This window comes from Bos mutus, chromosome 19 (genome assembly GCF_027580195.1).
Source record: "Bos mutus isolate GX-2022 chromosome 19, NWIPB_WYAK_1.1, whole genome shotgun sequence".
NCBI lineage: Eukaryota > Metazoa > Chordata > Mammalia > Artiodactyla > Bovidae > Bos > Bos mutus.
Genome location: NC_091635.1, coordinates 17,445,739 through 17,471,173, shown reverse-complemented (window position 1 = coordinate 17,471,173; position 25,435 = coordinate 17,445,739). Strand labels below are relative to the sequence as shown.

The 25,435-nt window shown below is 47.4% G+C and overlaps 1 protein-coding gene across 6 annotated transcripts; it reads left to right on the top strand.

Annotated features, from left to right (window-relative positions):
- Positions 1 to 1,180: 1,180 nt before the first annotated feature.
- ZNF18 (zinc finger protein 18) lies at positions 1,181 to 25,324 on the top strand. Of its 6 annotated transcripts, none has more exons than XM_070389514.1 (8): positions 1,205 to 1,293; positions 2,070 to 2,238; positions 13,108 to 13,587; positions 16,008 to 16,194; positions 16,617 to 16,720; positions 19,130 to 19,220; positions 19,801 to 19,908; positions 24,098 to 25,324. In XM_070389514.1, exons 3-8 carry the CDS (start codon positions 13,198 to 13,200, stop codon positions 24,868 to 24,870), a joined length of 1,653 nt encoding a protein of 550 aa, XP_070245615.1. In that variant the 5' UTR covers positions 1,205 to 1,293; positions 2,070 to 2,238; positions 13,108 to 13,197; the 3' UTR covers positions 24,871 to 25,324. The 6 variants fall into 6 exon arrangements, with proteins under 6 accessions (XP_070245618.1, XP_070245614.1, XP_070245615.1 ...); XM_070389515.1 differs by having other exon boundaries at positions 2,070 to 2,276; XM_005887237.3 differs by lacking the exon at positions 1,205 to 1,293 and adding an exon at positions 1,323 to 1,581.
- Positions 25,325 to 25,435: the final 111 nt, after the last annotated feature.

The following is a 25,435-nucleotide window of genomic DNA, read 5'->3' as shown; positions in this document are numbered from 1 at the left end:
TCACTTCCTTATCAAGAACCAATTACCAGAGTAAGAGTTTTCAACCTGAAATTCATGAGTTCCTAGAATGTACTTCAGGGTTCTGTGAACTCCCTGAATTTGTGTGCAAAATTTTCTGTGTAGAGATGTATGTATATTTTCCTTGGGAATGGATTTATACCTTCCATCAGATTCAAGAGGGCTCTGTGACCCAACTAAAGCTTCCAAATTACTGTTATATTCCTTGGATGTTGATCAGCTAAAAACTAACATGTTGATGATAGAAATCCATCATCCTCACTTTCCAAACCAGCTCACCTCTTGACTTTCTTAAAAGCAAAGCACCTTGACGTTCGGAGTAACACCCTAGGCAAGTGTCACTCTACATGTCTCCGACAAATTGCTACCACGCTCTGCCCAGGAAGTGAAAAAACAGCATTGTTATACAAGTCAATTTCAGAAACTCCCACATGGGTTAAGCTGAAATAGTAGTTTTCACACAGTGGATTTCGCTCAGGCCCTGGGACCTAAAAAAACACACAGGATGACTGAGTGGTAGAGTGCAGGATGACCTGGAAATGGACAGTTGTTATCCTAGTTAGAAATGACTTGGAAGGAGGTAGGGGTAGAGGATGGAGAGGGGAAAGGTGTCGGAGAGATGAACAAGGCGGTAAAATCCTAGGACTTGGAGATTATTGTCAAGTGGAAAGGGAAGAAGGGGAGGGAGGAGGCAAGGAAGACATCATCTCGAAGGAGTGAGAATGCGGGTGGGGTGGGGAGGCGGGGGCAGACAGACAAGACGAGATGGGAAGAGAACTGCAACACTGAAAGGGGAACAGTGGAAGAAGAGAGCCGAGGAAACGCAGAGTCAGTGAGAGCTGGAGAAGCCTGACAGAGAAAGGTCAGGGCAAATCAAACGCCCCTGGGAGTTCTAAGTGAGGTGAGGACAACAAGGAGGAGAGACTGCGGTTAAGAGCCGGGTTAGGGGCCGAAGGGTTTGGGAAAGACACGAGAGCGACCTCTGCATCCGTCGCACTGCTTGGCCCAGTGCCCGATCCAGACCTGGGGTTCACTAAAAGTCCAGGTAAGGACTGAGCGACCGCACGGAGCTCAAATGAATGAGAGAACCGCCCGCTGCGTGACGCACAGCGGCCTCAGAGGCGCGAGTGGGGCGGGGCTATCCGGACAGCCAATCAGAGCCTGGGCATCAGCCCCGCCCCCGCCCCGCCCCGGTGCCCCCCAACGTTGGACCCAGAGTCGCCCACAGCCGTCCGTTTCCCGGAAGTGCGCCCGAAGCCGGCGCCGCGGGCCGAGGTGAGCGCACGCGGGCTGGAGTGGCCTGGACGCCGCAGCACGGGGCCGGGCATGGCGCCGCTCGCGTGCGCGCCGGACTCGGACGGGCCTCCGGGAGCGGCGTCCGGCCGTTGGACGCGCGCGGGACGCCGCGAGTGTGGGGGGAGGGGCAGCGAGGCTGTGAGTGGAGGCAAGGTACCCCGACCGGGCCAGCGCCCCCGAGCCTGTGGGCCCCGCCGGACTCTCCAGCCACGTCTCTGGCCTGGGACGAGAAGGGGCCTCTCTCCTGCCTCCCCTAGAAGGCTGGAAGTGAGCCTCGGGAAGAGGGAACCCGTATGGGCTGATGTCCGCAGCCTGGCTCCTGGGTGCGGTCGGCGTCTTGGGCAGAGGGTGGAGGGCGCAGTGGGCAGCGCTGCCCGGCGCCTGGCAGGGCCGGATCCCCTCCCTGGCCTCAGTGCCTGTAGCTCCTCCTCCCCTCCAGCTGTTTGTGACAGCTCCTAAGCCCGCCCGCTCCGCCCCTCCCCCACTCAAGTTACCAAAGGTTTGCCGCTCTCCTCCCAAAGGCACAGGCGGTTAGAGCTTCCTGGGTTTGAATTTGGCCGCCTCGGTGAGCCTCAGAGATTTCAGACCTGTACAGTGTAATACTCGCCTTGCTGGGTATTTGTGAGGGTTGTTGATTAATCGCTAAGTCGTGTCCGACTCTTCGTAACCCCATGGGCTGCAGCCTGCCAGTATCCCCTGTCCATGGAATTTTCCAGGCAAAAATACTTGGGGTGTATTGCCATTTCCTTCTCCAGGGGATCTCCTCCCACCCAGTGATGGAACCTGCGTTGTCCGTTATTGGCAGACATGTTCTTTACTGCTGAGCCTCCAGGGAAGCCCATTTCTGAGGATCTGCTGGAACCGTGCCTAACATGGAACTTGATAGAGAAAAAAGTTACTCAGACACTCCTTAAAAGCAATAAGGTGGACAGTATTCAGGGGGACTCCCATGGGGTTTTGAGGTATGGGAGGGACAGACTGAATACAACAAGAACAAGTCGAGATTTATAGTCAAGGGGTGGGGTGGGGTCAGTGGATGGAAAATTACTAACAGGAAACGTCTGGCTTAAGGGGGTCATTCTGGCTAAACTAACTTGACCGGCTTTGCTGAAGGCAGGTCAGGGCCATAGGGAATTTGGTCAGATACCAAGGATGGTCAAAGGATGTTAAATTTGATCAAATTTCAAAAGTAGGGGATTTTCCCTAAACTGGAGTCAGAAAGATTCTTGCTAAACTAGACTAGAAGGGCCAAGGACAGAGTCCAAGGGCCAGCCCTACTCAAAAAGATGACTCAGAAGCTTGACTGAAGTTTAAGGAGACCATCTTTGTGCTCTGCGAATGGCTGCTCATATGTGAATGGATAAGTATCTGTGTACCTAGATGTTCATTTAAAAGTGCATTCTAATTTGTTATAGCTTTAATAAGTATAACAACTATACATTTGGGAGAACTTTACTTTTTTTTTTTTTCAAAACTAATAGGAGTAGAGTCTCATAAAGTATTTGCAGTACCAACCTATGAGCCATTTATGTGTGTGCTGTGCTTAACTTGCTCAGTGGTATCTGACTCTTTGTGACCCCATGGACGGTAACTGGCCAGGCTCCTCTGTCCATGGGGATTCTCCAGGCAAGAATACTGAAGTGGGTTGCCATGCCCTCCTCCAGGGAATCTTCCCAACCTAGGGATCGAACCTATGTCTCCCACATTACAGGTGGATTCTTTACCATGTGAAACACCAGGGAAGCCCATAAAGTAATTATGAATACTTGAGGCATTTCCCCTACCATTATGTGAAAGTATAATAGCTGAAATCAGAGTTAAATATTTTATGAGACAGTTTTCCCTGAAAGTCGCTTTCCCTAGGTGTTATCTAAATGGCTATCTTAATTCAGGAACTAAGTAAATATGAATAAGTCCACAGATCAGTCTCTTGCTATCTAAAATCTTGCGACTTGCTATTTGAAATTCAGGAGCCATATCTAGCTAGTGAAGGATGCATATATATTTAAAAGTTTTAACATGTTTGTTTATTTTCAATAGAGTTTATTTTTCTCAGCGTCTGAATTAAGTTGTAAAATTCACTCAGCAGTTGTTTAATTATGAGACAAAGTACTTCCACTAATAATAATTTGTTTATAAAAGACATTCCTGGAAAAGTTAACTCTAATCCTTTTTGTAAAAGTATCTCCTCCTCTGGCTTTGCATTAAGCCCTGCAGATTAAGCCTTTTGCAATTCACTTAGTTCCCAACCTAACATATTTACTTAAAGCTGTTTAATTCTCTCTAAGCAGCCTTTAGCCATTTCCTACAAATTTTAATATGTTGTGTTTTCATTATCGGTCAATATGAAAAAAATGTTTTAATTTCCTATCTGGTTTTTTTCTTTGACAGTAGGTTATTTAATATTCCCATATATTAGGATATTCTAGGTATCTTACTGTTTTCTAGTTAATTACTCTGTGATCAGAGAATCTATACTTTAAGATTCTAGTGTTTTGAAACATAATTATACACATATTCTGTTTTCATGAGGGCTTCCTATGCATTTGAAATGAATGTGTACTCTGCAGTTGTTGTTTTAAATGATGGTTGTATCAACTTGGGTCACAGTGTTATTTAGATTTTCTATTTCCTTCAGTTCAGTTCAGTCGCTCAGTCGCATCCAACTCTTTGAAACCCCATGGACTGCAGCACGCCAGGCCTCCCTGTCCATCACCAACTCCCCTAGCTTACTCAAACTCATGTCCATTGAATCGGTGATGCCATCCATCCAACTATCTCATCCTCTGTCGTCCCCTTCTCCTCCTGCCTTCAGTCTTTCCCAGCATCAGGGTCTTTTCAAATGAGTCAGTTCTTCACATCAGGTGGCCAAAGTATTGGAGTTTCAACTTCAACATCAGTCCTTCCAATGAATATTGAGGACTGATTTCCTTTAGGATGGACTGGTTGGATCTCCTTGCAGTCCAAGGGAATCTCAAGAGTCTTCTCCAACACCACAGTTCAAAAGCATCAAATTCTTTGGTGCTTAGCTTTCTTTCCAGTCTAACTCTCATATCCATACATGACTACTGGAAAAACCATAGCTTTCACTAGACGGACCTTTGTTGGCAAAGTTATGTCTCTACTGTTTAATATGCTGTCTAGGTTGGTCATAACTTTTCTTCCAAGGAGCAAGCGTCTTTTAATTTCATGCCTGCAGTCACTATCTACAGTAAATTTGGAGGCCCCCAAAATAAAGTCTGTCACTGTTTCCATTGTTTCCCCATCTATTTGCCATGAGTGATGGGACCAGATGCCATGATCTTCGTTTTCTGAATGTTGAACTTTAAGCCAACTTTTTCACTCTCCTCTTTCACTTTCATCAAGAGGCTCTTTAGTTCTTCACTTTCTGCCACAAGTGTGGTGTCATCTGCATATCTAAGGTTATTGATATTTCTCCCAGCAATCTTGATTCCAACTTGTGCTTCATCCAGTCCAGCGTTTCTCATGATGTACTCTGCATATAAGTTAAATAAGCAGGGTGACAATATACAGCCTTGACGTACTCCTTTTCCTATTTGGAACCAGTCTGTTCCATGTTCAGGTTTAACTGTTGCTTCTTGATCTGCATACATATTTCTCAAGAGGCAGGTCAGGTGGTCTGGTATTCCCATCTCTTTCAGGATTTTCCACAGATTGTTGTGATCCACACAGTCAAAGGCTTTGGCATAGTCAATAAAGCAGAAGTAGGTGTTTTCCTGAAACTCTCTTGCTTTTTCAATGATCCAGCGGATGTTGGCAATTTGATCTCTGGTTCCTCTGACTTTTCTAAATCCAGCTTGAAAATATGGAAGTTCATGGTTTATGTACTGTTGAAGCCTGGCTTGGAGAATTTTGAGCATTACTTTGCTAGCGTTTGAGATGAGTGCAATTGTGCAGTAGTTTGAACATTCTTCGGCATTGCCTTTCTTCTGGATTGGAATGAAAACTGACCTTTTCCAGTCCTGTGGCCATTACTGAGTTTTCCAAACTTGCTGGCATATTGAATGCAGCACTTTCACAGCATCATCTTTCAGGATTTGAAATAGCTCAACTGGAATTCCATCACCTCAACTAGCTTTGTTCGTCATGATGCTTCCTAAGGCCCACTTGACTTTGCATTCCAGGATATCTGGCTCTAGGTGAGTGATCACACCATCGTGATTATCTTAGTGGTGAAGAACTTTTTTTGTATAGTTCTTCTGTGTATTCTTGCCACCTCTTCTTAATATCTTCTGCTTCTGTTAGGTCTGTACCATTTCTGTCCTTTATTGAGCCCATCTTTGCATGAAATGTTCCCTTAGTATCTCTAATTTTCTTGAAGAGATGTCTAGTCGTTCCCATTCTGTTGTTTTCCTCTATTTCTTTGCACTGATCACTGAGGAAGGCTTTCTTATCTCTCTGTGCTATTTTTTGGATCTGTACATTCAAATAGATATATCTTTCCTTTTCTCCTTTGCCTTTCGCTTCTCTTCTTTTCCCAGCTATTTGTAAGGCCTCCTCAGACAGCCATTTTGCCTTTTTGCATTTCCTTTTCTTGGGGATGGTCTTGATCACTGCCTCCTGTACAGTGTCATGAACCTCCATCCATAGTTCTTCAGGCACTCTATCAGATCTAATCCCTTGAATCTATTTGTCACTTCTACTGTATAGTCGTAAGGGATTTGATTTAGGTCATACCTGAATGGTCTAGTGGTTTTCCCTACTTTCTTCAATTTAAGTCTGTATGTGGCAATAAGGAGTTCATGATCTGAGCCACAATCAGCTCCCGGTCCTGATTTTGCTGACTTTGTAGAGCTTGTCCATCTTTGGCCGCAAAGAATATAATCAATCTGATTTTGGTATTGACCATCTGGTGATGTCCATGTGTAGAGTCTTCTCTTCTGTTGTTTGAAGAGGGTGTTTGCTATGACCTGTGTGTTCTCTTGGCAAAACTCTATTAGCCTTTTCCCTGCTTCATACAGTACTCCAAAGCCAAATGTGCCTGTTACTCCAGGTATCTCTTGCCTTCCTACTTTTGCATTCAAGTCCCCTATAATGAAAAGGACATCTTTTGGGGGTGTTAGTTCTAGAAGGGTTTGCAGGTCTTCATAGAACCGTTCATCTTTAGCTTCTTCAGTGTTACTGGTTGGGGCATAGACTTGGATTACTGTGATATTGAATGGTTTGCCTTGGAAACGAACAGAGATCATTCTGTTGTTTTTGAGATTGCATCCAAGTACTGCATTTCGGACTCTTGTTGACTATGATGGCTGCTCCATTTGTTCTAAGGGATTCTTGCCCACAGTAGTAGATATCTATTTCCTTACTCATATATATATATTTTTGTTTGTTTGTTTGTTTGTTTTGTTTTGTCTATTTTTCTATCAGTTACTGAGAGAACAGTGTTAAAATCTCCAATGATGATTGAGGAGTTCTCCATTTAGACTTGATATTAGGTGCCTACACTTTTAGGGTGCTTTGTGTTCTAGGTGGTTTAACCCAATTATCATAATAAAATGTCCCTCCTTTTCTCTTTGTCATGAAGTTTCTTGGTTAGATACTAATGTAACTATACCAGCTTTCATGTGCTTGCTGTTTGCATGGAATGTCTTTTCTCCTCCATTTTATTTCCAAACTATCTGTGTCTTTAAATATAAAATGTCTCTTGTAGATTGCATATAGTTGGGTCTTGCTTTTTTTAAATCTGGCAATCTGTACCTTATAATTCTAGTGTTTCGTCCATTTACATTTAATGTAATTATTGATTGGTTGGGTGTTAGGCTGTCATATTGTCTTTTTTTGCACTTGATCTTTCTGCTTTTTATTCTTCTCTTGATTCTTTCCTGTATATTACTGACTGCTTTTCATTGTTTGTCTCTTGTTTTTTTAGCTATACCTCTTTGTATAATACTTTTACAGCTAGCATTATGCATCCTTCAATTATCAAAGGTTAACTTATCAGAGTGTGCTTTAATATTGTTCCACTTTATAACTCACATTTCTTATTTCCTACCCCTCACTTAACACCTTTACATTTCCCATCTGTCACCTCACCTGACATTACTTCTTCCTTTCAATTTTCTGTTTCTGCATTAGCACCTCATAAATGTAATAACCTAATAACAGATTAATTCCATTTACCCCCTTCTTTGTGCTGTATTTATATATTTCACTTATACTTATCTTATGTTCTACTTATACTAGTGCTATTTTTGCCTTAACAGTCAGTTGATTCTTTTAAGGAAGTTAGAAGAAATAGAAGCATAGTATCTTACATTTATTCACCATGTGCTTACCATTTTTGGAGATTTTCATTCCTCTCTGTAGCTCAGATGGTAAAGCGTCTGTCTACAATGCGGTAGACCCGGGTTCGAGCCCTGGGTTGGGAAGACTCCTTGGAGAAGGAAATGGCAATCCACTCCAGTACTGCTGCCTGGAAAATCCCATGGACAGAGGAGCCTGGTAGGCTACAGTCTATGGAGTCGCAAAGAGTTGGACACGACTGAGCAACTTCACTTCATTCCTCTCTGTAGATGTGAGTTTTCCTTTAACTGGAAGAATGTCCTTTAGCGTTTCTTGCAGTATGCATCATTGGGGGAAAATTTTCATGGCTTTTTTTATCTGATAGATGTCTTTTTTAATTCTTTCTTTGGAAGGTGTTTTTGTTGGATGTGGAATTCTGGGTTGACAGTTCATTTTCTAGAATTTGCATTTGTTTCTCTTTATGATTTCTAGTTCTCTGTGGAAAGTCACTATCTCTTCTATCATTAAAATTATATTGTTTTTAAGTCCTGAGGCCATCAGGGCCTGGATTCTCTTGACTTCTTTCCCCTTGATTTTGGATCGTATCATGGATATTATGGATGGCACATTGTAGATACTAAGGATTCTGTTATCTTCTTCTGAAGAGTGTTGATTTTTCTTCTAGCAGGCAGTTCAATTACTGACTGATCACCTTTGGGTTGTGTTAGTTTGATTTTTATCTCCTTGCAATCCAAGGGACTCTTAAGAGTCTTCTCCAGCACCACAATACAAAAGCATCAATTTTTCAGTGCTCGACTTTCTTTATGGTCCAACTCTCACATTCATACCTGACTACTAGAAAAACCATAGCTTTGACTATATAGACCTTTGTTGGCAAAGTGATGTCTTTGCTTTTGAATACTCTGTCTAGGTTTGCCATACCTTTCCAAGGAGATCAAACCAGTCAGTCTTAAAGAAAATCAACCCTAAATATTCATTGGAAGTGTTAATGCTGAAGCTCCAATACTTTGGCCACTGATGCGAAGAACTGTCTTATTGAAAAAGACTCTGATGCTGGGAAAGATTAAAGGCAAAAGGAGAAGGGGGCAGCAGAGGATGAGATGGCTAGATAACATCACCGACTCAATGGACATGAATTTGAGAAAATTCCAGGAGATAATGAAGGACAGGGAAGCCTGGCATGCTATAGTCCGTGGGATCACAAAGAGTCAGACGTGACTTAGTGACTGAACAATAACCAGCTTGGTTTTAGGGTAGATTTTTTGAAAACCCAAGGTGTCTCCCAAATTCTTTTCTTCTTTGGCTGTTCTGCATGGCTTGTGGGATCTTAGTTCTCTAATCAAGAATTGAACCTGGGCTGTTGGCAGTGAAAGCATGGAATCCTAACCACTGGACTGCCAAGGAATTCCCTCTAATTCTTGTAACTGGATCAGAATAGACCAACAGACTGGGCCTCCTTGGTGGATATTGTTGAAGCATATTTTTAGGTTTTTGGGGGCATGTTTAGAGTAGGTAGGTCTTACTCTCAAGCATGGTCCTTACTCCTAATATGACCTTTCAGATAACTCAGGATGCGTTGAATGTTTCTCTACTTTTGGGGTCAGAAATGTAAATGTCTCTCATCATTGGTTGGCCTTCTGTATCCCTCATTTGCTCTTTTAACATGGTAGCAACTGCTCCCTGTTGAACCTTGGATAGTTCCACCATGCTGAGTGCAGTCCAACCCTTGGCCAAGATTCATCACAAGGAAACCCCCCCTCCCTCCACAACTGTCTGCCTCCATTGCCACAGCTTCCTCCTCCCCACTGCCCTGCTCTTTATGATTCTAGCCGCTTCAGTAGCCCCTGGTCTCTGCTTGAGCTCCAGCGTCCTGCACTGGGCTTTGGAAATCATTCCTTTGCAGACAGCTATGATGACCATGGGACCCTCCTCATGAGCTTTTCTTCTCTCAGGGATTCCTTTCTTGCCTACCTGTTGTTCAGTGCCTGAAAACAGTGGCCTCTTAGGCTTTCTCCAGTAGTGTTGTTGTTTACAGTGGGTAGGCTGCCATGAAAAGAAATAGAATTCCTGAATTATTGAGCACATGTTGCTGTAGCCCTCTGGGTGCTGGATGAATATATGAATGAAATATCAAGTAGGCCAAAAGTTTGTTCAGGTTTTTCTGTAAGATGTTATGGAAAAACCCAAATAAACTCTCTGACCAGCCCGATACATGGGTCTCTTTGTAAGCACAAAGGACAGTTAGTGGGGTCCACACAAGAAACGTAATCTTCTTACCTTTCTATTTTATCCCCTCAAAAAATTTTTGCTTTCTTTTTCTGGTTTAGTTCTTCTGAATCTTTGTTAAACCTTTTTATGTCATCTTAATCTGTGCCTCCATTTTTTTTTTTTTTTTTTTTTTTTTGAGATCCTGGATTATCCTCACTATCATTATTCTGAATTCTTTTTCTGGTAGGTTGCCTATCTCCACTTCATTTAGTTGTTTTTCTGGGGATTTTATCTTGTTCCTTCATCTGTGACATAATCCTGTGCCTTTTCATTTTGATTAACTTTCTGTGATTGTGCTTTTTGTTCTTGAGACTGCAGGAATGTAGTTGTTCTTGCTTCTGCTCTCTGCCCTCTGGTAGATGAGGCTAAGAGTGTGTAAGCTTCCAGATGGGAGGAACTGGGGAAAAACTAGGTCTTGCTCTGACAGGGCCTTGCTCAGTAAAACTGTAATCCAATTATCTGCTAATGGGTGGGACTATGCTCCCTCCCTGTTAGTTCTTTGGCCTGAGGCTACCCAGCCCTGGAATCTATAGGCTCTGTGGTAGACCAGCCTAGATAGCATATTAAAAAGCAGAGACCTTTGCCAGCAAAGGTCCATCTAGTGAAAGCTATGGTTTTTCCAGTAGTCATGTATGGATGTGAGAGTTGGACTAGAAAGTAAGCTGAGCGCCGAAGAATTGATGCTTTTGAACTGTGGTGCTGGAGAAGACTCTTGAGAGTCCCTTGGACAGCAAGGAGATCCAACCAGTCCATCCTAAAGGAAATCAGTCTTGAATATTCATTGGAAGGACTGATGTTGAAATTGAAACTCCAGTACTTTGGCTGCCTGATGCGAAGAACTGATTCATTTGAAAAGACCTTGATGCTGGGAAAGATTGAAGGCAGGAGGAGAAGGGGACAACAGAGGATGAGATGGTTGGATGGTATCACTGACTCAATGGTCATAAGTTTGACTAAACTCTGGGAGTTGGTGATGGACAGGGAAGCCTGGTGTGTGCTGCAGTCCATGGGGTCTCAGAGTCAGACATGACTGTGCAACTGAACTGAACTGATGGTAGGGCTATTGGCAAACACCAAGAGGGCTCATGCCAAGGTGCCTCTCCCAGGACTGCTGCTGCCAGTGTCCCCGTCCCTATGGTGAGTCCCTGCTGACCTGAACCTCTGCAGGGGACAGTCCAACACTAGCAGGCAGGTCTGGTTCGGTCTCCATAGGGTCAGTGTTCCATCTCCTGTGGGGTCAGTGTTCCTTTTCCCTGGGTCTTGGTACACATAAGATTTTGTGCCATCCAAGAGTGGAGTCTTCGTTTCCCCCAGTCCTGTGGAAGTCCTGCAATCGAATCCTGCTGGCCTTCAACATCAGATTCCCTGGGGATTCTTAGTCCCTTTGCCAAATTCCCAGATTGTGAAGCCTGAGTTGGGGTTCAGAACCTTCCCAACAGTGGGAGAACCTCTGTGGTATAATTGTTTTCCAGTTTGTGGGTTGCCCATCCAGCAAGTATGAGATTTGATTTTTTCTTGATTGCGTCCGTCTGCCCTCTTGTTGTGGCTTCTCCTTTGTCTTTGGACATGGGGTACCTTTTTTTCCAGTGTCCTCCTGTCAATGATTGTTCAACAGTTAGCTATGATTTTGGCACTCTCACAGGAGGAGGTGAGCACGTGGCCTTCTACTCCACCATCTTGAAGCAATCTCCTGCTTGTTTTATTTTTAAATGATGTTGTGATATAGAGTGAACTGTTTAGGTGAAGTCATGGGGATAAAGACATTGCTCTTACACCTCAAGGACAAAAGTGAAAAAATTGAAAGTGAGAGTTGGTCAGTCATGTCCAACTCTATGTGATCCCATAGACTATACAGTCCATGGAATTCTCCAGGCCAGAATACTGTAGTGGGTAGCCTTTCCCTTCTCCAGGGGATCTTCCCAACCCAGGGATCAAACCTAGGTCTCCTGCATTGCAGGCAGATTCTTTACCAGCAGAACCACAAGGGAAGCCCAGGAATACTGGAGTGGGTAGCCTATCCCTTCTCCAGGGGATCTTCCTTCCCAGGAATCTAATGCATTTCAGGCAGATTCTTTACCAACTGAGCTATCAGGGAAGCCCCCTCAAGGACAAAGCAGCCATCAAAAGCTAGAGTGTTGTACTGATCTCTCATTAACCCTGGCACCCAATTGACTGGGTGTTTTTTTGGTTGTTATGGTTCATGTTATGGAGAAATGATGACCTCCAGCTCCTTTATAATATTTTAATATAGACCCAATAATCCAATATTAGGATTACATGCAAGAAAGCTATCTAGAAATATTGCATGCTCCTTTTGAAACATCTTAATATTAACTTCGTCATTTCCTAATTCTCTTTTCCTTGTCTTAGTTCCTGCCTTCTGAATTTTGATACCACTCACCATAAAACTTGCTTCATGTCTGTAGGAATGTTTTTGTGGTAGTCAGTATTTATTCTAAGACTTTTTTCAGTTTAGGGTTGAAAATTTTAGTATGACAGATTTTTCATAAATTCCCAGTTGTCAACATGGCACTCAAAAGAGGTCAGTTAGAACTTTCATTGCACCTTTTGGGGAAAAAGTTCTCTTCAACTTCTTATTTATTTTGGAAGCATCTAGTCATTTCAACCTTGGGCTTCCAGGTGGCACAGTGGTAAAGAATCCACCTGCCAATGCAAGAGACATGGGTTTGATCCTTGGGTCAGGAAGATGCCCTGACGAAGGAAATGGCAGCCCAAACCACTCCAGTAGTCTTGCCTGAAAATTCCATGGACAGAGAACCCTTGTTGAGTACAGTCCATGGGGTTGCAAAGAGTCAGACACAACTCAGCATGCATGCACACACACAGTCTTTTCAACCTTAGTCTTTAATCCTAGGCCATCAGTGTCTCTGTTCGGCTCTCTATTTTGGTCTGCAGACCTATGGGTGCAGATATCAGAGTGTTGTGGAGAAGAGCTATTTACCTGGAAACCTAGTGGACATGCTTCACGTGGTGCATTTCATTCTTCTTCTTGGTCTGGCCATTTGAAGACCAAGAGAGAACACTAAAAATGGTCAGAGTTGTGGTGACAGTCTAGCTATGGTTCTAGTAGTTTGCTTTGCAGCTTCAAGTTTACCATATTTCAAAGTAAAATAGTGCATCCATTGATTTCAGAAGACCCACGACTCCCTCCCTCACCTCTCAGGCAGGACAGGTGGTTCTGTTCTTTTGTGAAAGTGCATCCCCCTAGCCCATGTAATGTTGCTCTCGCTGCCCCTCCAGGGTCCCTGTGAGAGGCTCTGAGAAGACCTGGCTCTCCTGGGGACAGCTCCGTCCCAGAAGCACGTCCCCTAAAAGGACTCGCCACGCCAGATGATGCCCGTGGAGTTGGGGCAGGCTCCTGTCCTGCTGCCACCACCGGCCAAGGCCAAGGAGCTCCTGTTCCCTGGCCCAGATGCCACCCCCCGAGGGGAGCCCTCCAGCCCCGAGACCGCACGCCAGCTCTTCAGGCAGTTTCCTTACCAGGTGATGTCCGGGCCCCATGAAACCCTCCAACAGCTTCGGAAGCTCTGTTTCCAGTGGCTGCAGCCAGAGGTTCACACCAAGGAGCAGATCCTGGAGATGCTGATGCTGGAACAGTTCCTGAGCATTCTGCCTGGGGAGATCCAGACGTGGGTGCGGAAGCAGTGTCCAGGCAGCGGGGAGGAGGCCGTGACCCTCGTGGAGAGCTTGAAGGGAGACCCCCAGAGGCTGTGGCAGTGGGTGAGCAGAGAGTGCTGTGATGTGTGAGGGAAGCACCAGGTCCTCTGGGGTCTTAGCAGGGGTGTGTCTTTTTTTTTTTTAATCATTTACTTACTTTTGGTTGTGCTGGGTCTTTGTTGCCACGTGCAGGCTTTCTCTAGTTGCGGGAGCTACTGTCTAGTTGCAGAGTTACTCTAGTTGTGGAGGCTACTCTCGTGGCAGGGGCTACTCTCTAGTGGCGGGGGCTACTCTCGTGGCGGGGGCTACTCTCTAGTGGCGGGGGCTACTCTTGTGGTGGGGCTACTCTCTAGTGGCAGGGGCTACTCTCTAGTGGCGGGGCTACTCTCTAGTGGCGGGCTACTCTCTAGTGGCAGGGGCCACTCTCTAGTGGCGGGGCTACTCTTGTGGTGGGGCTACTCTCTAGTGGCAGGGGCTACTCTCTAGTGGCGGGGCTACTCTCGTGGCAGGGGCTACTCTCTAGTGGCGGGGGCTACTCTCTAGTGGCGGGGCTACTCTCTAGTGGCAGGGGCTACTCTCTAGTGGCGGGGGCTACTCTTGTGGTGGGGGCTACTCTCTAGTGGCAGGGGCTACTCTCTAGTGGCGGGGGCTACTCTCGTGGCGGGGGCTACTCTCTAGTGGCGGGGGCTACTCTCGTGGCGGGGGATACTCTCTAGTGGTGGGGGCTACTCTCGTGGCGGGGGCTACTCTCGTGGTGGGGGCTACTCTCATTGCAGTGCATGGGCTTCTCGTTGCAGTGGTTGCTCTTGTTGCAGAGCATCGGCTCTAGGGTGTGCGGGCTCAGTAGTTGTGATGCACAGGCTTTGTTGCCCCACAGCATGTGGGATCTTTCTGGACCAGGGGTCGAACCTGTGTCCCCTGCCTTGGCACCACCAGGGAAGTGGTTAACCATGGAACCACCAGGGAAGTCCCAGGGGTTATCTTTTTTTCTGGCACTGAATATGTGGGGTTTTTCACACCAACAACCAATTCTCCGAGTCTCTGATCTCAACTAGGTGTCCTCCTATTGAGTTCAGTTATGATAGCAGCAGTCTGTTTTTCTCAACCCAGAGGATAAGGGCTGGTCCTGTAAGACTTCCCCCATTTCAGCCACCAGTCACAAGCTGCAGGGTTCACTCAGACTTCCGGCCAGCTGGCTACAGATTGGGAGGTTCCCATGGCCCCTTCCTCAGGTTTGATAACTTGCTAGGATGACTCAGATCTCAGGGAAACACTTTGCTTCCATTTTCCAGTTTGTTCTAAAGGCTATGATTGAGGACCAGCCAAATAGAAGACATGGGGGATACACAGAGCTTCCATGCCCTCCTCTGGGCACTCCATCCTCCTGACCCTTGTATGTGTTCACCAGGTTGGAAGCTCCCTGAACCCCACAGTTTAGGAGTTACTAGGGAAAAGGCGATGGCACCCCACTCCAGTACTCTTGCCTGGAAAATCCCATGGACGGAGGAGCCTGGTGGGCTGCAGTCCATGGGGTCGCTGGGAGTCGGACACGACTGAGCGACTTTACTTTGACTTTTCACTTTCATGCATTGGAGAAGGAAATGGCTACCCACTCCAGTGTTCTTGCCTGGAGAATCCCAGGGACGGGGGAGCCTGGTGGGCTGCCGTCTCTGGTGTCGCACAGAGTTGGACACGACTGAAGCGACTTAGCAGCAGCAGCAGCATGGTGTTCTTGTTACTCAGGCATGACAGATTGATCATTGGCCATTAGTGGTTGAAGAGCTCCAGCCCCTCTCTGTGCCCTAGAGGTTGAGGGGCGGGGCTGAATGTTCTGGCCCTCCAGTCACCAGGTTAGTTCCCCTGACAACGGGCCTCCATCATGAAGCTATCCAGGGCCACCAAGAGTTATCCTATCATGATCTAACTCAGGGACGGTTGGGAGGGGCTCGTCTGAACCACAAAAGTGGCTCCTGGCACTCCTGTCCTTCAGGACATCCCAGGGGTTTCAGAGCTCTGTGCCAGGAGCCTGGGACGAAGACTCATTATATCTCCTCAGCGTGTTTCTCATTATACCTCCTCTGTATATCCCCACGCCACACCTGATCCTAGGTCTCCCTGTGACACTATGCTTTTCGGCCATTAGGGATTGAAGATAAAGTCTCCCCTCCCATCCCATCTTTGGAGTGTTTGGGGAGTTGTCCCAAAGACACCTGCGTCTTAATTGGTGGAGGCTGTCCAGTAGAAACACAGCCCCAGCGGCCTGTCTGAAGGGGTCCCAGGTCTCCCTCTGGCCTCATCCTCCAGCTGCCCTCAGGGTGCTTCCCTGCCCAGTTCCTGCTGGACCAGAAATAAGTGCTGGCCTTTTCTTTCCCTGCCCCGTGTCCCTAAGGCCTGCCTTAGGATGCGTTCTGGAAGGGTAGCTCTGTGTTTTTCAGAAACCCTCACTCTGGGTCTTTCAGTAATCAGCACTGTGTTGTCTCTAGATCAGCATCCAAGTTCTGGGACAGGAAGTCTTCTCAGAGAAGGCGGAGCCCGCGAGCTGCCCAGCGGGGGACGCAGGGTCTCCTGCTGAAGAACCTCAGAAGCTTGGGCTCCAGAACACAGCCCCCGGGCCCGGGGAGCCACTGAGCTGTGTGGTGAAAGAGGAGTCTGACATGGAGCAAGGTCTAGGTGAGGGGCGGTTCCTGGTGGTGGGGTGTGCTGCCTCCTGGAGAAACCGGGGGACTGTGATCAGCAGGCCAAGAGGGAACTGACCCCATAGGCCGCTCCAATTGGGGTGTGTCTGGATATGTGGGAAGCAGGGTGCACCTACAGGAATCAACTGCAACGGGGGATTCAAAGTCTGCAATGTAAGCCACTTTATGACAGGGCCAGGCCTTTCGGATCTGGGGTCTGAGGAAGGTGGGAGGAGATGTTGGGGGCAGCTGTCGGGAAGGTTGGAGGAGCCAGAGTTGGTTAGGGAGGTAAATGTGGGTCTGAGCTTGCGGATGGTGGGACAAGTGCGGGTTCTCGGTGGGGAGGTTTATCCCTGTGCCCTCTGTGAGCGGTCAAGAAGGACATCAGGATGCTCAGTATTCTGTCTCTGTCTTCAGCAGCGGCCGCCACCCAGCTGTCTGCCCAGCTGCCTGCCCAGCCCGAGCAAATGCCTGTCAGGGACCAGGACTTCAGAGCCTCCCTTCTCCACACAGCATCTCAGGTGAGTGGGGTCCCCTGCTTCTTGACCCCAGAACCTTGCCCTCAGGGCTTCAGCAGGAAGGTAAACCCAGCCCCTCTCACTCCATCCTGGCCACAAACAGAAGTCTCAGAAACAGATCTATTTTGATTATGTGGAGAGCGACTCTGAAAAGTTGCATTTGATAAAAATGAAGTTTTTCAAGTGTCTGTAGACTTTAGTCAAAGCATTGTTCCAAACTTCTAGAGAACTCCTCTTCTCAGGACTCTCCTTGTGGGGTCCTTTAGAGTGAACGTGAGGAAGGCTATGTGTGTTGAACGTGGTGTGAAGCCAGGTCTGAGCTTCAGCTCTCCAGGCCCACAGATCTAGAAACCAGAGTCCCAGCTTCGCATTGTACTTGGGGTAGGGGGTGGGGAGTGGGCAGGGGGATATACCTTTTTCAGTGACTCAAGAGTACCCTTCTTCCTGCTTTCAGGGTACTCAGGAACCAGACTGTTAGGCAGGAGGCTGCTTGCGGGGAAAGAACTGGGTATTCTGCCAAGGATCTCAAGCAGACTTGGAGGCCTCTTGTTGCTTCTGCAGTAAATACAGGGTATCCCTGTGAAAGGTGTGCATATTAACACACTTCAGCTAGTGGGGTTAGCTGTTAGCTCTGTGGTACTTACATACGGACATTAGCCATGACCTGTTCTGGATAGCTCAAGGTCCAGAGATTCTTAATGCTCACCAGCAGCACCATATATGTGTGTGTGTGTGTGTGTGTGTGTGTATATGTATGTATGTATATAAATAAATATGTGGTGTGTTCTCAGTCATGTCTGACTCTGTGACCCCGTACAATGTAGCCCGCGAGGCTCCTCTGTCCATGGGACTCTCCAGGCAAGAATTCTGGAGTGGGTTGCCATGTCCTCCTCCAGGGGATCTTCCCAACCCAGGGATCAAACTTGTGTCTCCTGCATTGGCAGGTGGATTCTTTACCACGGTGCACTGCCTGGGAAGCCCTGTATAAATATATAGTATAAATAAATTTCCTATATAGCTGATGCCTGATTAACAGCAGCTCAGCCCTGACAGACCGTCCCGACCCAGTCCCGGTGCCCCTCCCTAAACTAACAACACCTGTTTTTATCCGAAGGCCCTCGATGTTCAACAAAGTCTTTTATATCTGAAGGGAATGTTTAAATGTAAGGAATCACGTCTTCTAATGTCTTCCCTGATTTGGGAACCTCAAGAACAGTGGCAGGGTGTGAGGTCCACGTGTCAGACGTGTGACTGAGTCAGAGACAGAGGCTCCCAGACTCGGGGATGCGTGGCGCCCGTTCCCTGTGTTCAGACCTCCAGAGGGGAACGCAGTCCACACGTCTCTGTGCGAGTCAGTTGTGGCAGTGCCCCACAAACCCACAAGGTGGTGCTGTTTCCACATGAAATCCAGATTATTTCCCCATCAAATCTCATACTTCCCAGAGCAGAAAGTTAGATTTTTTTCTGCTCTTGTGAAAATGAGAGGGAGGGGGAGGACTGTAGTTGGCGTCTTGTCTCTTAAGTCAAGGGTTTCATTCAAGCACCGCTGGCTTCTAGCAGTCCTCGAGTAAGTCTGTGGCTTTAAGGTTGGAGGTACGCTGTTCAGAGACTCTTTTCTGGGCTTTGAAAGGGTCGATTGTTGCCCCAGAGGGTTTTGGTGGATGTCTTCGGCATCTTGGTGGCTACTCTTTTGGTGCCCGTGTGTCTGGGGGGCCAGGCCGCCTCGCGGGTATTACTGCCAGTGCTGAAGAGGGGGTCTGTGTGTTCTGACCGGAAGGACCAAGGACTCCTGCATTCAGCAGGGTTTGCTCAAGCTGGTTATTTCCAGACGGTTGTTAAGGTAACTTCACTCACAGAAGATCAACAAAGTAAAAAATTCCTACTTTATAAAATTTTAAATTAAAGTCCATATTTAAAATGTTATGATCAATAGTTAAACATATAGAGGTCACTTTTCACCTTTGCAGTTTCTTCCACCCGAAAACATTTAACTCCTCCTTTTCTTCTCTTTTTTTAAGCTTAATATCTGCTAATCAGAACTACATTTTAAAACTTTCCTTTCCCTCCTGAATTTCCAGACATCAATGACGTCTTGGGAATTTCAGGCTCCTTCTTCTGCCCAAAGATCTCTCCGATGAGCACTGAGAGTTAAACACAAGCCGAGTGGAGAAAGGGCTTCCCCAAACAGGCAACTTAAAAGAGAACACGGGACCTAAAACCTACATGTTTCCGCTCCATGGCAAGAAGTACAGAGGCCGGGCCTGTTGACTCCGTCTGGAACCACCTCCTGTGGTTTCTCAGACCTTCTGATGGCCAGGACCCTAAGGCCATTCCTTTCTCCTCAGCCCTGCACAGGCAGGGAGGGATGGTTCGGGACCCTCCCCTGGACTCAGGCCTTGTGTTCTTCTCTAGGAGCAGTGGAGGCACCTGGATTCTACCCAGAAGGAGCAGTACTGGGATCTCATGCTGGAGACCTACGGGAAGATGGTCTCAGGAGGTGCAGGTGGGTCAGCCTGGTGGACTGACTGGCCACTCTGCTCAGTGCTTTCCGGGTGACGGAAACCCTTGGAGACACAGCCGGGCGCTGGGGAGTTGGAGGGGCCGGGCTACAGTGTCAGCTCCCATGTATTGAACACGCTGCGTGCACCTGGCCCCACGGTGGCTCCTCTCCTTTGTGAAGTGGGTGCCAGGGTGCCCTCAGTTAGATGGTGACAGTGAGCGGCAGATCTAGTCACCTTCTCACTGTTTCGTAGCTTGCAGGTGTTGAGTTACAACAGGGCTCGGCTGTGGCCGACTGTGCCCAGCCAACCATGGGTGGGGTCCCAGTCACGACCCGCGCACCAGCCTGCCAGGTGGTCTGACCCCTCCTGCCCAGAGCCTTCTTTTTGTGGCCTTTGCCGTCATCTGGCCATCCCGGGGGTGCTGGTGTCTTCGAGGTTCCCCGTGTCCCTCCAAGACGGGCTCCTCAGTGGTATCCAGAGCCTCTCAGTTCCCTGTCCACGCATGGCCCTCCTTTGAACAGCACAGCCTGGTCCCCAGTCCTCCCCGTTCATCCAGGCCCACTGATCTCCTCTCTGTTCCAGGCATTTCCAGTGCCAGGCCTGACCTGACTGATCCAGCTGGGTATGGGGTAGAGCTGGCAGGGCCACACCTGCAAGCCAATGAGAAGATCCCAAGACCCACCTGCATAGGTGAGTGACCTGTCCATTTCTGGACGGGGGCCATTTCTGACCCCCAGTCATTAAATTGGAGGTGGTGGGGGAGAGGTTAGGACTTGGTTTCTATTACATCAGTCATAACTAGCCATGACCTGGTCAGTCCAGGTTGAATACTGAGGTTGGGTCTCCTGTCTGGCTGTCAGGTTGTTGACAGATGTTTAATTATGGACAAAGGACCCTGAATCTGATATGCTGCCTCACTCCAGCCTGTTGTGATGGCTTCCTTTCTCAGAATTAAGATTGTACAGGCTGAGAGCAAATCAGATATGGATTGAGTTCTATTATTAAAAAAAAAAAGATCATCTAACAGATTACTGTTATCCTTCCTAAGGAGAAGGTCCAGAGTAACTAGACTTTTTTTTTGACTCTGGTTATGGTAAATGGTAACTCACCAACTCCAAACAAAATAAACAAGACACCAAGCAGAAAAACGTGTTTCAGCTACTTTCTATGCACCCCAAGTTTCATTACACAGCAGCAACAACAAATACTTCATATCAATCATGTATTTTAAGGTTGGTACAAAGAAATATGAACTTGATCTGTTGTAAAACAGCAGTCACCCTTTGCCTTCTGAATTCTTTTAAAAACACTACAGTTACATAAAATCGACTGTCAAACCTACCTACCTACCTACCTACCTACACACACATGCACACCCTTTCATCTCATTTTCTAACAACAGTCTTGTTAGATGTTACCTTGAACCAGACTGTGGAGAGGGTATAAAGCCAGCCTGCCTTGATAAGGCAAAGAAACACCATCATAGGTTCTTGAGAGAGGATCTGTGGGGAGAGAGACTTAGGAAGCAGCCACCTGCAGGACAGGCTGGGAGGGTACCCCCCAAGGAGGAGAGTCCTGGGGGCCACTGACATAGAAGTCCAGGTGTGCAGGGACGAGGCAGTAATAACAAGACAGGAAAGGAGTGGTCTGGCCCCAAAGGTTACCAGAATTAACAGCCTGCCAGACCTAGATTCGGTGGTTGTTTAGTCTCTAAGTTGTGTCTGACTCTGCAACCCCATGGGGTGCAGCTCGCCAGGCTCCTCTGTCCATGGGATTCTCCAGGTAAGAATACTGGAGTGGGGTGCCATTTCCTTCTCCAGGGGATCTTCCCAACACAGGGATGGAACCTGCATCTCCTGCAGTGGCAAGCAGATTCTTTTCCACTGAGCCACCAGGGAAGCCTAACCTGGGCTGAGAGCAGGGGACACAAGCCCCAGAGAGTGGATATGTTCTTCTGTTTGACCACGTGGAAGAAGAGCTCACAGGAAAAGTAGGTCAGCAGGGAAGTGAGCTTGAAAAAGTCTTACACTCATACCTCTAATCACAATTTCAAAGGATGAAAATTATACACATACAGTTGGCCCTTGAATAGTAAGGGTTTGGACTGTGTGGGAGTGCTTATTCTCAAGAGTTTTTTCAATAAGTTTGTACACAGTCCACGTTTGGTTGAAGTCATAGGTGGAGAACTTGGATACAGAGGGCTGACTGTAAAGTTACACTTGGATTTTCACTGCACTGGGGTGGTCACCCCAACCCCCACATCGTTCGAGAGTCAACTGTATTTGGAAAAGTGATTCTTAAGCACTTATCGGGAAGAATACTGCAAGAATAGTACAAAGGTTTGAAAGAGTGTTTCATCAGTGTTGGGTTGTAAATATTCAGAGTGCGTCATTTCTGGAAGGTAAACTCATTCACATAGTGTCATGCTGATAGAATACAAGCCGGTGGAACTGAAGAGGGGGCTGGGGACCAGACGCTGGTCTGTAAGGGACTGAGGAAGGAAGAAGCAATGCAAGTCCACAGGATGAGTCACTCTTCTCTGAGCAGAATCAGGAGAAAACACTCCGGGAAGAGTAATCTACTTCAACTTTGTGTGTGTCGTCTACCAAAACAAGTTGGAAGCAGATGGAAAAGACATCAAATATGAAAATAAAATAATAGTAATAGGGAAGAAAATGGGTAAATATTTGACTCATGTCAAGCTGGGGATGATTTTTATAAGTATAAAAGTGACAGGAAAAAAATCACTAGGTAAATGGTTAACAGACTGGACTATATTTAAAAAGAAAGAAACCACAACTTCTGCACATAAAAATAACTCCAAACAAGGGGCTTCTCCCCACTCCCGATGGCTCAGCAGTAAAGAATCCGCCTTCAGTGCAGGAGACTCAGGTTCGATCTCTGGGTCAGAGAGATCCCCTGGAGGAGGAAATGGCAACCTGCTGCAGTATCCTTGCCTGGAAAATCCCATGGACAGAGGAGCCTGGCAGGCTGTAGTCCATGGGGTTGCAGAGAGTCAGACACGACTGAGCCACAGAGCACACAAACCCAAACAAAATAATAATGACTAAACTGGTGAAAAACTTTTCATGGACATGACAGGCAAGTGACTATTTTTCTTAAAATAGAAAGAGTGAGTGCAAGTTGATAAGAGAAAAGTGACTTTCCCAGTTTAAAAATAATGGACAGCAGTCTTGGAGTATGAAAAGTAACTCATAAATGTGAAAAAAATTGATCCTTTAATAACTAAAGAATTAACATTTATACCAACAAGAAGCCGTTTCCCACCAGTCTGAGCAGCAGATTCTTAAGACAGTCAATAGGCACTGAAACCTTGCCTCCTCTCTGCCCAGCCTCTTAGACCTGAGGATGGCACCGTCGTGCTGGAAGTTGATCTGCCAGTCGGTGTCAGCAGCCTTAATAACACCATTCATGCCTGTTGACACAGTAGTTGTATTTTGAGGAAACTTTAAGGTACTGATCAGAAATGTGGGCAGAATTTGTGAAGAAAAAAGCTTCTCACGTCATTATTTACAGTAGCCAAATAAAACAAACAACTTAGATTCCCACAGTAGGAGAAGTCTTAAATTATCTTCTTTTAGTCTACTGTGTTTATTATCATATCTCCATGGTGAGCCGTTATTCAGCTCTTTAAAATGATACCTATAAAGGCTTCTTCAAAGACAAGAGAGAGTACCTTGGCTTTCCAAGAGGAACAAGTTCTAAGGCTCTGAATTAACAAGCTCTGGTCTGGCGCTCCAGCAGATTCCTGGGTCTCTAGCCGATAATGTGAAAGACATAGGAGAGAGAAGGGCAAACAGCTCCAAAGACACTGACATAGCAGAGAGAAGGGCAGACAGCTCCTTCAGGTCTATAGGAATAAAGTCATTTATAAAAGTTGAAGATAAATTCTACCACCCACATAAAGATCTTTACCACATGGGTCCCTGAGTAGTAATAACCAAACCCCAAGTTATCAGAAAAACAAAGTGTAACTGTTTTGTGAGTTAATGAAGTTAGTGAAGCACCAATGAAGCTGGATGCTTGCACAGACCAAGGGTGCAGACTTCCACATGGCAGCTTCTCTGAGCATCACAGCTCCAGGGACATGACATGAACTTTGAGGTGATTTGTGGAAGGGAGGACCCGTGTGAAATTGATAAACACCACCCTTTACCATTGAAAGGCTACAGAGCCAGGTAGAGAACTATTTATACGGTATGGTCCTGGTCGTGTCAGCGAAAAACAGACACGTGTACGTGCGTGTGTGCATGCTGAGTCCCTTCAGTTGTGTCTGACTGTGCAACCCCATGGACTGTAGCCCTCCAGTCTCCTCTGTCCATGAGGATTCTCCAGGCAAGAATACTGGAGCGGGTTGCCATGCCCCTCAACAGGGTATCTTCCCGACATACATGTTTAAATGAAAGACTGGAAGGAAATGTACACTCACAGTAGTTGCCTCTGGGTGCTATGATTAAGGGTGATTTTGTTTTCTTTCATATGCTTTTCAAATTATTTTTTCATGATCACATTTATCCTTTTTATATAATCCGATAAAAACCAATACTCGTTAGCGTAGCGTTCTCCTATATTAGACTTGTTTCTCCTGGGCTTCGGAAGCTGGCTGCTGCTTTTCCAAGGAGGCCGCTGCGGCCTCTAGGAGCCATCCTCCACTGTCACGCGTTCTCCTCCTTTCCAGAGCTGAGTCACAGCCGGACGCATGTGAAGCGAGTGCCGGGTGCTCAGGTCTGACAGCATTTTCCTTCTTCTTGCTAAAGAGAAACCGTTATGTCTTGTGCTGACCCTTTCTCTGACACACAGGTTGGCAAGCAGGGCGGACCGCTGACTGAGCTATTCTGCATCTTCTTTCTCATTCTAGGGGACAGAGGGGAGAATGACAAAGAGAACCTGAACTTGGAGAACTACAGGGCCCAGGACCCTCCGGCATTGGGAGAGCCTCCCCCTCAGGCTCCCCTGAGCGGCCTCTTCAGTGAGGACGAGCCAAGACCCTTTGGAGAAGGAGAGGACCTCTCAGAGGCCCAGGGGAACCTGCGGGGCGAAGGGACAGGGGGTCAGCTCTGCCCCCAGGAGAGGAATTCCAGGAAGCAGCCAGGCCCGCACCTGCTGCCCCCGCTTCCCGGGGATTCGCCCGCACCATGGCCTGAGGAGAAGAGAGAGGCCGCGCTGCGGGGGCAGCCAAGGGCCCCCATGGCCCAGAGACTCCCCACCTGCAGGGAGTGTGGCAAGACCTTCTACCGGAACTCGCAGCTGGTTTTCCACCAAAGAACTCACAGCCGGGAGACGTACTTCCAGTGCCCCACCTGCCAAAAGGCCTTCCTGCGGAGCTCCAGCTTCATGAAGCACCAGCGGATCCACACGGGGGAGAAGCCCTGCAAGTGCGACTACTGTGGGAAGGGCTTCAGCGACTTCTCGGGGCTGCGCTACCACAAGAAAATCCACACGGGTGAGAAGCCCTACAAGTGCCCCGTGTGTGAGAAGAGCTTCATCCAGAGGTCCAACTTCAACCGGCACCAGAGGGTGCACACAGGTGAGAAGCCCTACAAGTGCACCCGCTGCGGCAAGAGCTTCAGCTGGAGCTCGAGCCTCGACAAGCATCAGAGATCCCACCTGGGAAAGAAGCCCCGCCCGTAGCCGGGCTCTCTGAGCCCCGTTCTGTTCCCCGGTCCGTTCAAGAAGACTTGGCTCCATCCCAAGGAACTGCGTCCCTTAGGAAGCATCCCTGCCCTCTCAGTCTTCCATGGACTGCAGAGCAGAGACCAGAACACGGCTTTAGACGAGGAGGAGAGCTCGGCCTCTGAGTTGGATCTCACGCGGGCTGACTTTCTTGCTTCTGCGTCAGGAGAAAGAGAAGTCTTCCTCTTTCCACTCGTCTGTCCTTCCGGACCCCTCGGGAAAGATGTGTCACTTGGAGGCCCCGTTTTAGGAATGTTCTCTGGAAAGAGTTTCACTGGATCTGCCCTCAGAACTGTGGTCCTAGAGCAGGTTTTCTGTTCCAGAAGGGGGAGCAAAGAGGCCAGTGGGCTCACATGTGGTTTCTGTTGTACGGGTGCAAAGCTAACTTTCAATAAACTTGGTGGTCATTCCCCGTCTTGTCTGTGTGTGCAGCGTCCACCGTGTGCTGACTGGAACTCACAAACCCTCAGTGGTGCTCGAGCTCCCAGATTAGCTCGAACAACCGCCCCAAGTTTACCATTGG